Here is a 14,379-nt window from a genome sequence, read left to right on the forward strand (position 1 = left end):
TGTCAGGAATTGTGAAAAACTGAGTTTAAATGTATTTGGCTAAGGTGTATGTAAACTTACGACTTCAACTGTATATACGTATGTGTGTATGTATATGTAATCCATTTTAGAATAAGGCTGTAACTTATCAAAATGTGGAAAAAGTCATTCTTTCTCTATTCTTCAGGAACACCCCTGACCCGGCCCAGGAGAGCCAGGGTGAAGGGTACAGCAGCCACATGCTCCGGTCCCTGTCCTCTGTGTGTGTTCGCTCCCCGCATTACGGCACAAGGTCAGTCCTCCCTGTCCCTGACACCAATTAGCTTGGCCAGAGTCAGAGATACAATATAATAACAGAGTGGCCTATGTGATAAACCTTGCCAATGTCCCACATAGTGTTGTTATTTTATTCTGTGGTCATGGTCTCACCAATTAGCGCTCCCATTTGTCATGTGGGGCCTGCCCTCAGAGGGGAAGGCTGTGCTGGGGGGTGTGAGAGCAGGGTCATATTCATAGGGTACACGGGAAAACGAAAACAATTGTTTCTTATTTGACAAATCTATTGTCATATTCATTGGTGCGTAGCAAACGGGAAACGTTTTGTGAACGAAAACGAGTTTCTTATTGGACAAATCCAGGTAGTACCTTTTTGTTTGTCCATTTTGCTCTGTTTGGTGCATAATGAATACACCCCATACATCATACAGCCCCTTGTGCATATAATCTCATCTATAACCAGCCTGCCCTCTGGCCTCCAGTCGTGTGATTATGAAAGGTGATTGGGGAACTCCAGAATGACAATGTTTTCCCCATATTTGCAATGCACAAGCCACTCTTGTTTCACCCCTCTATTATTTCTGATGTTTTGTCTTCCTTTTTCAGGACCAATACCATTATCCTAATAGACGCATCAGGGAACGTGACCTTCACAGAGCGCACCATGCTCAACTGTGACGTCAGCCAATGGAGCACAAGCTCTTTCCAGTTCAAAATCCAGAACTGAAGACAGCTAAATGGGGCTATATGGGAATCACACTCTGTGCCTTTCTGCATCCAACCTCCTCCCTATCCCTCCTTCTTCCACAACAAGCTCTGGCTTCACAATAGTAACATGAACATGAAGATTGATTTGCTATTTAAAATGGTGGAGGTGGGAGAGAGTCAAATGATTGCACTTTTTTTTGGAGAGATTGTTGCACTTTTCATGTAATTGTCTTTGGGAAATACGTTTTAGCTTGACTTAGACATAGGACAGTGTGAATTAATCAAATCCTACATAATGGGTGCTATTCTTATTTTGTTAATTGGATTCAAATATTATTTTGAGGTGTGTGCTTAAGTGTATTGCCAAAGAACAAATGTGATTTAATAAGCAAAGTAAATTATTTACATTTAACATTGCATCTATTTTCTCAACACTGGCTTTGTGGCTCAGTCTGCCTTCTACTAGCCAAGTTTGTTTGTATCTTCAGTTGAAGTGTAAAATGCTAACACTCTTAGAAGCAGCAGCAGCCATCAATATCCTTCTAAAATTCTGTAATAAGAATGACCGGTTTGGTTTCCTAAACTCAAGTCAGGTGTTTAACTTTCCTGTGACAGAAATATAAAGGCATATTGCAACAGCCTGCCTTGTAGAATAATAGTTAGAATTGCCACAGATTTTGACTTTGCAACCGAGGTTTGCTTGTTAAGTAAAACACAGGAAAGCACTTCAAATGTTTTTCTAAGTGGTAAACAAAGTGTTTTTCTTTGTTTTCCTGCCTTGTTCCACATACTGCATAGGAGAGACATTTCACAGCAAGGAAAACAAACTAAAATGATTGTTTGTCACTCACATCTGCAGTGTTCGGTCTCTGTTTCTTACCCACTTATTCACATTTGTGAGTGACTGTTACAAATTGTGTTGATGATGTACCGCCAATGAGGATCCTTCAATGGTTTTATTTTACTGACCTCCGGTATCCATAGAAGTACAGAAACCTGTTTACCACATCACTGGTGTCTTGATATAAATTGTGAATATAGTACTTTTTAAACCTGTATTTATATAACCATTTTCTGTGTTTGCAGAACACGGGAGATGTTATAGAACTCCAGCAAAAAAGACTAGCTCCATGTTGCTTATGAGTGCATTTCACACAACTTTTGGATTATAATTGGATTTTAAGGCTTTTATGAATGTTCTGCTTAATATAATGTTGGTGTCATCATCGCAAGCCAACTGCATTATACTTCAACCAGTAAAATGGCTCTTAGGCTGTAGGAAAAAGCTAGCCAATGTCAATGAGCGTTAGCATTCTAGCTAACAATTGCTGCATCCAAAATAGTTATTTTGCAAAGATCACAACCAAATATAATTTTAGCGATTGTTAAAGCAAGAATCAAAGCATCATTGTAAGCGTATGAGAACCCCAAAAGTTATTTTGTTTACAAGTAATAAAACGGTAAATCTAGGCTATGTTGAATTGGCGTAGATGGCTTTCTTACTGCCGCCAAGAGTAGCGCGCATCTAAGCGTTACGTCAGAGTGTCGTATACTGGAAAAGGGTCTACTGCAAATGTAATGTATTCTTACAAGAATAGACCTGATCAGGCAATTTTATTAGACAATCGCAAGTTTATTAACGCAATGTCGTGTATAATTTGTCGCTGAATAAAACTGTGGCCATTGCAACGGTTGTCACAGTTTCTATGTTTAAATATTGATTCTTATATAATTTGCTGAAACTTTTGAATCTTCAGTAAACACGATGGGTATGTATGAATGAGTGTTGTTCAGAGGCTCTATGCAGATTAGAAACAGCAGGGTTCTCATTTTAGTAGATTATGCAGATAAAATTGCATACAATGTTTCATGTATTATGATATATCTTGTTTCACTGATCGCTACTTTGCATACAATGTTACTGGTGAAGACAGTGGGTGAAGATGATTGCCACCCAGCGTCAGTATGTGGCCACTGCAATTCGCAACCCAATTGTGCCTACCGTTCTCATTGGTCAACTGTGATCTATTATAATGTTTGATTGGTCGATTTATTCCCGCAGTGAGGCAAAGGCCTGCCTTTGTCGGTTGTTGATTAGTGTGCCCACGTAGAACTAAATGGTGATTGGACTCTTCACCGCTCAATCTTCAAAATGCCGGTATTGGGGGTGGTGTTTCAGAAGAATTCTGCAGCTGTCTGCAAGATGGCGGAACGGGGAAGGGATCTGTCTGGCCTCGTTAAAAGAATAAAATAATTTAGGTTAGCTAGCTAAGGGAAGAACATTTCGTAAATGAAATATAGGTGAGTGATCAAATGCGCTCAGTGTTTCTGTGTTTAATATTTAGCCCAGTCATTTTGACACGTAATTGTGTAGCTTAACCGCTTAGCTTCAAGTTTGAGCTAAGCTAGCCAGGTAGCTAAAGTTAGCTAGGCTAGTGCGTAGAAGGACAGTAAATATTTGTCGTCTTTTGAAATCGTTCAGTTTCGAAGGTGCACCATATTGCTAACCATTAGCAAAAGTTTTAGCATTAGATGACTTTGTAGGGTGAATCCAGTTTTCTAAATATCTTGCACAGACAGCATGCCAACGTTAGCATTCTGCAACCAAGGAAGGATTTTTCTTGCACTGCTTGGCCTGTGGTGCTGGCTTTAGTAAGCCATCATAAAAAGGCTGCATAATGTGCATAGCTGCCTTGGCTACATGTTTTTGCACCGCAATGTTGCTCTCTTGGCATCAATTATTGACTGACATGTCTCTTTTTCTAGCTCTGACGGAGGATTTGCCAGTGGAGGAGTCGCAGTGCCTAGATCCGAGTAATATAAGCTGAATGCATTGTGATTTCCAATAATTGAGACAGTGATTCTAAAAAGCTGTCTACATTAATGAAAAGAACAATGTAGTCAGCTTAGCATATTCAACACTGGTACATGATCAACACAGGGAAGTTGTTTTGTTCGAAATCTTGTGCAATGTGCTTCTGCATGCATTTTAGCTGAATACTTATAAGAACAGGTTGCATAAACAGTCAGGGTGACTCAGAATTTGTTGTATTTAGTGATTCATAAGATCATCAACATGGAGATAGATGACATATTACCCCCCTTGCCGTTGGAGCCACCTGATCATTTAAACTCGGAGGGCCTTAATGGTAAAGCGCAGCCTCCACCACCTCCCCTGCAAACGTCCAGTGACGCAGAGGAAATGGACGTTAGCTCTGGTGGTGATGGACAGACACACACCCCAGCAGGGGACCTGGGGCTCCTCGCCAAGGGCTCTATAACCTTCAGTAATAACCTGTCAGATGAGGCCGAACCCAGCACACTGTGCCCTAGAACAGCCCGCCATGCGCCCCCTGTCACCAAGTTCCTACCAGAGCTTAAGTTACTACAAGACATTAAGATCAGTGTCAGCGTTGTAGATAGCAGCAGGAGCAAAGATAGGAAGGTGCTGTACACAGGGATCGGTCAGGAGGGTGGTGGTGTAGGGGAGACCAGCTCAGAGGGCCTTAATGGGGAGTTACATGATGCCGATACAGAGCTAGGGGCTGTTGAGGGTAGCTCAGGACTGGGGAACGGGATGGTCTGTGGCAGTGCAGGGAGGAGAGGGGAGGAGGCAGACCTGGAGAACAAAGTGGAATTTGCTGTCTTGGATGAGCTGGAGGACTTCAGTCAGGACTTCCTGGATACGGAGAATGTGGAGCAGGGGGGTTTCAGGTCTGAGGAAGTGGTTCAACCGGAGAATGCTGACGAGGAGAACCTGAATTACTCATATGAGGTATGTAACCAAGGGGCCCTGTCTTTGCCTCTGCAGAGCCTTGTCATTGTCCACTCACTGATCTTTTGTGCCTTGTTCACACTGTAGGGCTGACCCGAAACCGTAATGGCTTGGATATTCTTTTCACATCGTCCTTTCCAGCACAGTTCCAGCAACTATGGAAGATGCGTAACAACGATACAGAAAGATTTTTGTGGGGAGAACTTACCGATACTGAAATAACTGCCGTAATTAAAACAGTTTTACACTGGGGAAATGAAAAATAGTTATTTTCCACACTGCATTTTTATAAATTGCCATCCAAACCAACAATTGTCCAAGAAATATGCTTCAACTGTTGATTTCTTACTTTGTGAAATGAGTGACGCATCATGAGAATGCCTGCCAGTGTTCAGATAATCATAAGTTTTAATTTGTTATCCTATTTATCGGTGGAATTATTGTCCGATAATAGTGATTAAAAAGCCAATATCAACAGATGTCGGTGGGCCGAAATAATATCGGTCAGGCTCTAGTGACGATGTTACCCCAGTATGGTTTGCTCTGTAATGTGAAAAGGGTAATAGTGTCAAGTCAATTTTCTGGTGACATCGGAATAAAATGTCAGCTTGTTCATCGTAGTTTTGATTCTTGATGGAAGCAGCAGAAATTCCATATCTCTTCTACTTGAGATTGAGGTTGACATGCACTACTGTTCAAAAGTTTTAGAACACTTACTCATTCAAGGGTTTTTCTTTATTTTTACTATTTTCTACATTGTAGAATAATAGTGAAGACATAAACTATTAAATAACACATGGAATCATGTATTAACCAGAAAAGTATATAACAAATCAAAATATTTAAGATTCTTCAAATAGCCACCCTTTGCCTTGATGACAGCTTTGCCTACTCTTTGCATTCTCTCAACCAGCTTCATGAGGTAGTCACCTGGAATGCATTTCAATTAACAGGTGTGCCTTGTTAAAAGTTCATTTGTGGAATTTCTTTCCTAAATGTGTTTGAGGCAACCAAGTGTGTTGTGACAAGGTAGGGGTGGTATACAGAAGATAGCCCTATTTGTTAAAATACCAAGTCCATATTATGGCAAGAACAGCTCAAATAAGCAAAGAGAAACAGCAGTCCATCATTACTTTAAAACATGAAGGTCAGTCAATCCGGAACATTTGCAGCCCAAATAAATGCTTCAGAGTTCAAGTAACAGACATTCAACATCAACTGTTCAGAGGAGACTGCGTGAGTCAGGCGCTCATGGTCAAATTGCTGTAAAGAAACCACTTCTAAAGGACACCAATAATAAGAAGAGACTTGCTTGGGCCAAGAAACATGAGCATTTAACCGGTGGAAATCTGTCCTTTTGGTCTGAGTCGAAATTTGAGATTATTGCCTCCAACTGCCGTGTCTTTGTGAGACGTGGTGTGGGTGAACGGATGATCGACGCATGTTTATTTCCCACCGTAAAGCATGTAGCAGGTGGTGTTACGGTGTGGGGGTGCTTTGCTGATGACAGTGATTTATTTAGAATTTAACACTTAACCAGCATCACATCTGGTTTGCGCTTAGTGGGACTATCATTTGTTTTTCAACAGGACAATGACCCAACACACCTCCAGGCTGTGTAAGAGCTAGTTTGCCAATAAGTTTACCAGATGGCCTGGTCTCCACAATCATCTGACCTCAACCCCAATTGAGATGGTTTGGGATGAGTTGGTCCGCAGAGTGAAGGAAAAGCAGCAAACTAGTGCTCAGCATATGTGGGAACTCCTTCAAGACTGTTGGAAAAGCATTCCTCATGAGGCTCGTTGAGAGAACGCCAAGAGTGTGCAAAGCTGTCATCAAGGCAAAGGGTGGCTACTTTGAAGAATCTAAAATATATTTTTTGTTCAACTTTTTTTGTTGGTTACAACATGATTCAATTTGTTATTTAATAGTTTTCATGTCTTCACTATTCTACAATGTAGAAAATAGTACAAATAAAAACCCTTGAATGAGTGTGTTCTAAACTTTTTGACCGGTAGTGCAGTTGGTATGCTTGGTGTCTTCAAAAGTTCAACCTGATTTGAATCTCCTCTCATCCACTTTGTTTCCAAAGCTTTTGTTCGTTATGCATGCCAGATATTGGTTGCAAACATGACTTGAAATTCCCTCTTGTGAAAGTGCTGACAAGATGGCGTAGCCCTAACTGAGTGGAGAACGTGGCAGGTTCGTGCTGCCGCCACCCCTCAATTCTCCCCCACACGCTCAACCACAGTCTTTTCCAGGAGGACTTCGACAATGATGTAGACGCTCTGCTGGAGGAGGGCATGCCCATGCCCAAAAAGATGCGCCTGGCAGAGGGGGCTGCTGAGTATGCAGGGGACAGTGACCACGCGTCGGACGGGGAGGGAGGCGTTCAGCCCATGATGACCAAAATTAAAACAGTCCTGAAGAGTGAGTGGTGGATGTCTGGCGCTGATCTGCCTTTGGTAACGGTGTATCTGAGCCTGACACACATTGATGTTATGCATTCATATCTTATGAATGCATAACATCACGTTTGTGGGAGGACACTGATGGTGTGAGATGTGTAGTCGTGTCTGTCTGCAGACGTTGTCGTATTGTGTGTGGCGCAGATGTGTGTGTTTGACGCTGATGTGTAGTGATGAGTGTGTGTTTCCCAGGTCGTGGGCGTCCACCCACTGAGCCACTACCTGATGGATGGATCATGACATTCCATAACTCTGGCATTCCAGTCTACCTGCACAGAGAGACCAGAGTAGTGACCTGGTCCAGACCTTACTTCCTGGGGACCGGGAGCATCAGGGTAAGACGTGGAAGTGATAAGACCGATGGAAACTGCTTAACATTTGAGTCTTTTAGAGGGTTAGTAACATGTCAGGAACCCCATTGTTATACACTGAATACTGGTGTAATATTTACAGTTTTGGTAGGAATGATCAAACTAAAGGAATAAGGATGAATGTCCGTTATTTCTCTATTCTCAAACAACGGTAACAACCTACTTCTAACCAAACCCCTTGTGCCACTGCGTACAGAAACACGACCCTCCCACCAGTAGCATCCCTTGCTTGCACTATAGGAAGATGAAGGATCACGAGGAAAGGCAACAGAACGGAGAGGTGACACCCAACGCTGAGGTGTCTCCGGTGAAGCCTGGGGAAGAGGCAGACTCTCTGGAGAGACCAGACGAGCCTGACTCCACAGCCCAGGAGGACCCTACCACTGTGGCCCTTGGTCTGAGCCTGGGGGATGGAGAGGTGGAGTTGGAGACAGGCCTGGCCTCAGAAGGAACCATAGAAAGGTGTCCTGTCCCGCACGGCAAGATGCCCCACTCTTGTGAGATGGCCCAGGGGGCTCTGGGACAGGTCAGGGCCAAGGTGGAGGTGTGTAAAGATGAATCCATAGGTAAGGGTCAACACACTCCATGACAGGCAATTGTCTTGCCAGCAGGTAGTAGTTTTGAAGCCATGGCTGATGGATAGTATGTTTAATATCTTGTGAACGTAGGGGATAATAGTGTGTTGGTGAGTATTTCTAAAGAACACGTCAAGTTTGGTTTCTAAAGCAACAATATAACCGATACCCCTCCCTTATTGAAACCCCGACCAGAAATTGAGGAGTTCCGCAGCTACCTGGAGAAGTGCTTTGACTTTGAACAAGTGACCGTGAAGAAGTTCCGTACCTGGGCAGAGCGCAGGCAGTTCAACAGGGACATGAAGAGGAAGCAGGCTGAGTCCGAGAGACCCATTCTGCCTGCCAACCAGAAGCTCATCACTCTGTCTGTATCAGATACCCCCACCAAGAAAGGTACTGGATGCAGAAGAAGAACCATAGGCTTCATCTGAATTGTCACCCTATTCCCAAAAGTAGGACACTATTTCGGGAATAGGTTGTCATTTTGGATGTATCCATAGTCAAACTATTTCAGTGTGGAGTATTGAGCTAATTGCATCAACTCTTTCCACCTTTATTTTTCTCAGAGTTTGTCATTAATCCAAATGGGAAGTCTGAAGTTTGCATCCTACATGAATATATGCAACGTGTCCTAAAGGTCCGACCTGTTTACAACTTTTTTGAATGTGGTAAGTCCCTCTTTTTGTCTCTCTTCTCCCCGTCCATGATGTTGACTTTCAACTAGCTTGTCCAAGTGACAGGTTGTTCTTAGAACAAAACACATCACCAAAGCACTAACCTGAGAAAGGGCCTTTATGCCGTTTGCACCAAATGAATCCTCTTTTTTCATCTCCCCCAGAGAACCCAAGTGAACCCTTTGGCGCCTCCGTCATTATAGACGGAGTGACATATGGCACAGGAACTGCAAGCAGTAAAAAACTTGCCAAGAATAAAGCTGGTACAGTACTTTCATATCATTCTTTGAATTTCTATCCTCTTAAGCAGCTGCAAGGCTGTCTGTGAGCTATAAATAAAAAGAATCAGAAACCGGTTATTTAGTGATGTCTCCCCTGTAGCTCGAGCCACACTGGAGATCCTCATCCCTGACTTTGTGAAGCAGACATCTGAGGAGAAGCTTGTAGAAGGGGATGAACTGGAGGTATCAGCCTGCCAATCATTGGAAAGGCCCTTTAATTAAATCAATATCTTCTTTTCGTGTTTGGTCTGATAACATGTCTCTTTTATAACATTGTACTTTACTAGCTAGTTGATAATTTGGCTGAATACTAATGTCCATTCATGTGTTTTTGTTTCCTGCAGTATTTTAATCATATCAGTATTGAAGATTCTAGGGTGTACGAACTGACCAATAAAGCAGGCTTACTCTCGCCATATCAGATTCTACACGAGTGCCTTAAGAGGTAAGACTCAAGACATGAGGTGTAAGCATAATCAAAATTCATTTGTTAACCTTGAATTTCAACTGTCTCTAATGCCCTGTAGAAACCATGGAATGGGTGACACCAGCATCAAGTTTGAGGTGATCCCAGGGAAGAACCAGAAGAGTGAATATGTGATGACGTGTGGCAAGCACACTGTGCGTGGATGGTGTAAGTTACCCCACACTGACCCTCCAGTCACCACGGCAAGTCCCAGACCTAACATGCTCCATGCCGCTCTGTGTTAATGTAGTGTAAAAGCAGCATTACTAATTGCAAATGCTTTGTTTTTTGTCAGAGCCATATATAGAGAATTCAGAACTTTTACTCTGAACACCATGTTTGCGCCTTTGGGTATCTACACTATATATGGGTAAGAATTTCCCTGCTCAAAGCCGAGCTGTGTTAATGCAGTGTAAATCTAGTTAGCATTACTAATGGCTGCTGCTCTGTATGTAAATGTCCTGTTTTCCAGGCAAGAATAAGCGTGTGGGGAAGCAGCTGGCGTCGCAGAAGATCCTACAGATGCTGCACCCCCACGTAAAGAACTGGGGGTCACTGCTCCGCATGTACGGCAGAGAGAGCAGTAAGATGGTGAAGAAGGTAGGTACTACCTGTACACCTCATATACTGTACCTCAGCACAGCTGCTCCTCTGCTGTTGGAGGCCCATAGGTCAGTTAGGGTCGTATAGACTTCAGCACATCTGAAGCAAAACTGATTTGATGGCATATGCTGCTTCGCTTTCAACCAGATGTGCATCTCTCATTTCTATAAACTGATGGCTTGTTTTTTTGTTTTTTCGCAGGAAAATTCAGACAAGAGTGTGATTGAACTTCAACAGTATGCCAAAAAGAACAGGCCAAATCTTCACATCCTGAACAAACTGCAAGAGGAGATGAAGAAACTGGCTAAGGAGAGGGTAAGTGTAGGACCTCCAATTTAGATTCTGGGTCTCTGGTGTAACCTCTGCATTTGGTGTCATCAGAGACTTTTCTTACTAGAGAGTTCTACCTCGGTCTGATAACCCTGTCAGGTTCCTAAGCTGCACTGGCTCCAGTGTTGGACATGGAGGTACCTAACAGGGAGATCTCTCCCTAACAGGGAGATCTCTGACACTCCTGCAATTATTCTAGTCTTTGCTCCGTTTGCGATATCTCTGCACTGTCGTGTTACTCCTAATTCGTATGGTTGCTCCAGCCGTACCTTATTTCAGACGCTGTCATAAATCATGTTTGTATGTAAGTGTGGCCTGGATTATGGTCTTGAATTATGTTTTATCGAGGCAAGTTCCTCAGTTCGGTGCAGCAGTTCAAACTGTTAGGACAATTTCTGCGGTGTATTCATTAGGCACCAAATGGTAGTGAATTGACAAAAAGGACTACCTGAATTTGTCCAATTCGAAATACACTGAACCAAAATATATAAACGCAACATGTAAAGTGTTGGTCCCATGTTTCATGAGCTAAAATAAGATCCCTGTAATTTTCCATACGCACAAAAAGCTTTTCTCCCATTTTGTGCACAAATTTGTTTACATCCCTTTTAGTGAGCATTTTCATTTTGCCGAGATGATCCATCCATGTGGCAGGTTTAGCATATCAAGAAGCTTATTAAACCGCATGATCATTACACAGGTGCACCTTGTGCTGGAGACAATAAAAGGCCACTCTTAAAGTTGGTTTGCTTATGTCAACGTTGTGAACAGTGTACCATGGTGGCGGAGAGGTTATGGTATGTGCAGGCATAAGCTACAGACAACAAACACAATTGCATTTTATCAATGGCAATTTGAATGCACCGAGATACTGTGAAGAGATCTTGAGGCACATTGTCGTGCCATTCTTCCTTCACCTCATGTTTCAGCATGATAATGCACAGCCCCGTGTCGCAAGGATCTGTACACAATTCCTGGAAGCTGAAAATGTCCCAGTTCTTCCATGGACTGCATACTCACCAGACATGTCACCCATTTAACATGTTTGGGATGCTCTGGATCGACGTGTACGACAGCGTGTTCCAGTTCCCGCCAATATCCAGCAACTTCGCACTGCCATTGAAGAGGAGTGGGACAACATTCCACAGGCCACAATCAACAGCCTGATCAACTCTATGCGAAGGAGATGTGGCAAATGGTGGTCACACCAGATACTGATTGGCTTTCTGATCCACGCCCATATCTGTATTCTCTGTCATGTGAAATCCATAGACTAGGGCCTAATTTATTTATTTCAATTGACTGATTTACTTACAGTATATAAACTGTAAATCTGTAAAACCTTTGAAATTGTTGCATATATATTTGTTCAGTGTAAATGTATTTTTTTCTGGTGCAAAACATTTTTCTACGGTGTGCCCTAATAAATACAACCCTGATGTCTTTGTTGTGCTTCAGGCGGAAACCAGGAAGAAGCCCAAGATGACCATAATGGAGTCAGCCCAGCCTGGCAGTCAGCCGCTCTGTACTGTTGACGTCTAGGGACTATCACTGCAACCAACCTAACATGGCACTGACCAATGGTAGCCATAGTCACTGTCAGATAAAAAGTCACACCACCAATCTATCATCCAATTATGCATCATTGTGAAAGGGCAATACAACACATTTATACTATAAAGGTGGTAATCTTAGCACTGTTTCTCCAAGCTGTTTGTTATTTGACCCCCCCCCCCCCCCCCCCCCCCCCCCAAGGTGTTTATGGTTTATTGTTAGTGGCTCGGGTAAGAATAGGACAAATGCACTAACAGACAGACTGACAGAGTGAGCACCATCTACCTCTTGATGCAATCTCTACGCAGCAGCGCTTCTATAAATTGAACCACAGGGGTTGCAGACAGACCGGTTGAGATGACTTGACATGTATCTATGAACCACAGCAATGGTTCATGTCAGCCTGTTTACTGTGTAGTAATGACTGCTGAAAATCACTAGCCCCCCTGTTTTATAGTTGCCATTTAATATCTAATACACTCCATACTTTTTGGACACACTGAACATTTCGAGCAGGTTTCCTTGTATGCTTAAAGCATAGCCTATTCAAAGGGATTCGTTTGCAGTCTGCTTTTGCTACTTCTGGTACGCTGTGGAAAACCAATTTATATGCTGTTGTAATTTGGATATTGTTGATGTGTATAATTTGGATGGTGATTAGGGTTTTTGAGTATGCTTCGTCTAAAGAATGGCAAGCTTACATTTTCATTTGCACGTGAAACATTTACCTGTTAAGAAAAAAAAAAAAGCAGTTTTCTGCACAACTCCAGTGAGTCCAGTCATACTTCTTGTTACATGCTCATGTTCTTAGTATGAGAAATCCATTTTGAATTTATTATGGAATGGACATTAAGAGGGACTAATAATTTGAATTGCCTTTGTTCTGGATATACAGGATGAAACATATCAATGGACAGCTGATAAGGCTGGTCTGTCTAGCTAAGATCTTGTTTCCACGTTAGCACTGCAGACAACACAAGCACAAGGGCTTGAAGTACTGTAGTCATTGAGGAGATATACAAGGTAAAGTTGTTACATATTTAAGGCGGCCTATACTTTTGGACTTTTCTTTCTGTAATTAGGTGTTAGCTGCTTCATAATTGTTTTAGACTAACTAAAGCAAAACAATACAACATGCAGACACTTACTATTTAGCCATTAATTTAAGGACCCATATACAGATGGGAGAACAATTGGCTACATGTTGCCTTAGTTGACCCATTCCAGGAAGGGTTCCCATCCCAGAGAACTCACAGGGCCCAAGTCCCCCTTCAAGGGAAATGGATTGACCAAGCCCCTCCTGATACAGCATTTCTTTAGTCAGTTAAGATGTCATAATGCGACAAGACATTAATTTTGATGCTCTGGAATAATTGCCTTTAGCATGTACAGATTTTAATTAAGAATTGTTTTAATGGGTTGGTCGTCTATAACAAGGTTTGTTTGCCATCATTGTTTGTGTGTGTGTGTGTGTTCTGATCAATCACGTTTTCAAGCATTGTGTAGGATTACTGCGATCCTCTCTGCATAAGGCAATCTACGGAAATTAAGTTGGCACACTTTACCTCGAACAAAATATGATCATGTCATTATAATTAAATCCGATAGCTAACAAAGCAGTGTGAACCAAAGCTTAAATACAGTCTTATGCATTTTTATAGAATACTGTAGGTTGCTGCATACAATACGTAAATATATATATATATTACACACACAGGAAAGGATAAAGATGCAATACCTGCTGGAACAAAATATAAACTGATGTGCATTCATTGTGTGAAGTATTCGGTTTGTGCGCTTTTCCTGAATGTTAAATGCATCTGATCAGAATTCACCATTGTACATGGGCACAATGCTGTTGTATTGAATGACCCCCCCCCCCCCGCCCACATATTTGCGTGTTCTGTCTTGCCAAGTGTTAGAGTGTAAAGAAAATATGCCTTTTACACTTTTTAGAGTTGTAACAAGTTGTTTGCTAGAGATATTGCTGCCTAGAAAATGAAGTATGTAACAGCGACTTGGGATCGCTGACTTTCAGTGAAATTGGTTTATGCAAATAAAATTGTCATGACTTAGGCTGGCTCCTGCTTGAAATGACCCCTACCTGTATTAGTGTCCCCAAATTAACCAGGGCTTGTTTGGGGGGGTATTTTTATTTTGTAATTCATAGATGCATCAAGAAGTCAACCAAGGAGCTATTAAACTGAAATTCACTATCCTGCCCCAAATTGTACTATAAGATATCTACAGAGAACCCACATTTAAATGAAAAGCCTTGAGTCAAGTATTCACTCAGGCCAAGCATAACAACTCACATAG

At 42.2% G+C, this 14,379-nt stretch overlaps 2 protein-coding genes across 7 annotated transcripts in view; both read left to right on the forward strand.

Moving 5' to 3' along the window:
* Window positions 1–2,652, forward strand: part of LOC115164311 (transport and Golgi organization 2 homolog) — a 49,314-nt gene extending 46,662 nt beyond the window's left edge. For all 5 annotated transcript variants that reach the window (XM_029716659.1, XM_029716658.1, XM_029716662.1 and 2 more), the window contains exons 8-9: window positions 167–271; window positions 862–2,652. In XM_029716659.1, coding sequence (XP_029572519.1) covers window positions 167–271; window positions 862–982 — 226 coding nt within the window. In that variant the 3' untranslated portion in view covers window positions 983–2,652. The remainder of the gene's footprint in view (window positions 1–166; window positions 272–861) is intronic.
* Window positions 2,653–3,100: 448 nt separating this feature from the next.
* Window positions 3,101–14,135, forward strand: LOC115164309 (microprocessor complex subunit DGCR8). 2 transcript variants are annotated; one of them, XM_029716656.1, is made up of 14 exons: window positions 3,101–3,264; window positions 3,730–4,738; window positions 7,000–7,168; window positions 7,399–7,541; window positions 7,774–8,143; window positions 8,348–8,545; window positions 8,719–8,820; window positions 8,991–9,089; window positions 9,208–9,311; window positions 9,452–9,552; window positions 9,635–9,741; window positions 10,046–10,173; window positions 10,378–10,491; window positions 11,965–14,135. In XM_029716656.1, exons 2-14 carry the CDS (start codon window positions 4,040–4,042, stop codon window positions 12,046–12,048), a joined length of 2,418 nt encoding a protein of 805 aa, XP_029572516.1. In that variant the 5' UTR covers window positions 3,101–3,264; window positions 3,730–4,039; the 3' UTR covers window positions 12,049–14,135. The 2 variants fall into 2 exon arrangements, with proteins under 2 accessions (XP_029572516.1, XP_029572517.1); XM_029716657.1 differs by having other exon boundaries at window positions 3,102–3,264; window positions 9,208–9,290.
* The last annotated feature ends 244 nt before the right edge of the window (window positions 14,136–14,379 follow it).

The sequence above is a fragment of the Salmo trutta genome, chromosome 27 (assembly GCF_901001165.1).
Source record: "Salmo trutta chromosome 27, fSalTru1.1, whole genome shotgun sequence".
In the NCBI taxonomy this organism is placed as follows: domain Eukaryota; kingdom Metazoa; phylum Chordata; class Actinopteri; order Salmoniformes; family Salmonidae; genus Salmo; species Salmo trutta.

What these genes read in the sequence shown, in the direction of transcription:
- LOC115164309 (XM_029716656.1), top strand. Translation starts at nt 4,040, where the DNA reads ATGGAGATAGATGACATATTACCCCCCTTGCCGTTGGAGCCACCTGAT. An exon ending in CTACACGAGTGCCTTAAGAG is followed by an intron (nt 9,553 to 9,634) that starts GTAAGACTCAAG and finishes AATGCCCTGTAG; the next exon opens with AAACCATGGAATGGGTGACA. An exon ending in AGAAACTGGCTAAGGAGAGG is followed by an intron (nt 10,492 to 11,964) that starts GTAAGTGTAGGA and finishes GTTGTGCTTCAG; the next exon opens with GCGGAAACCAGGAAGAAGCC.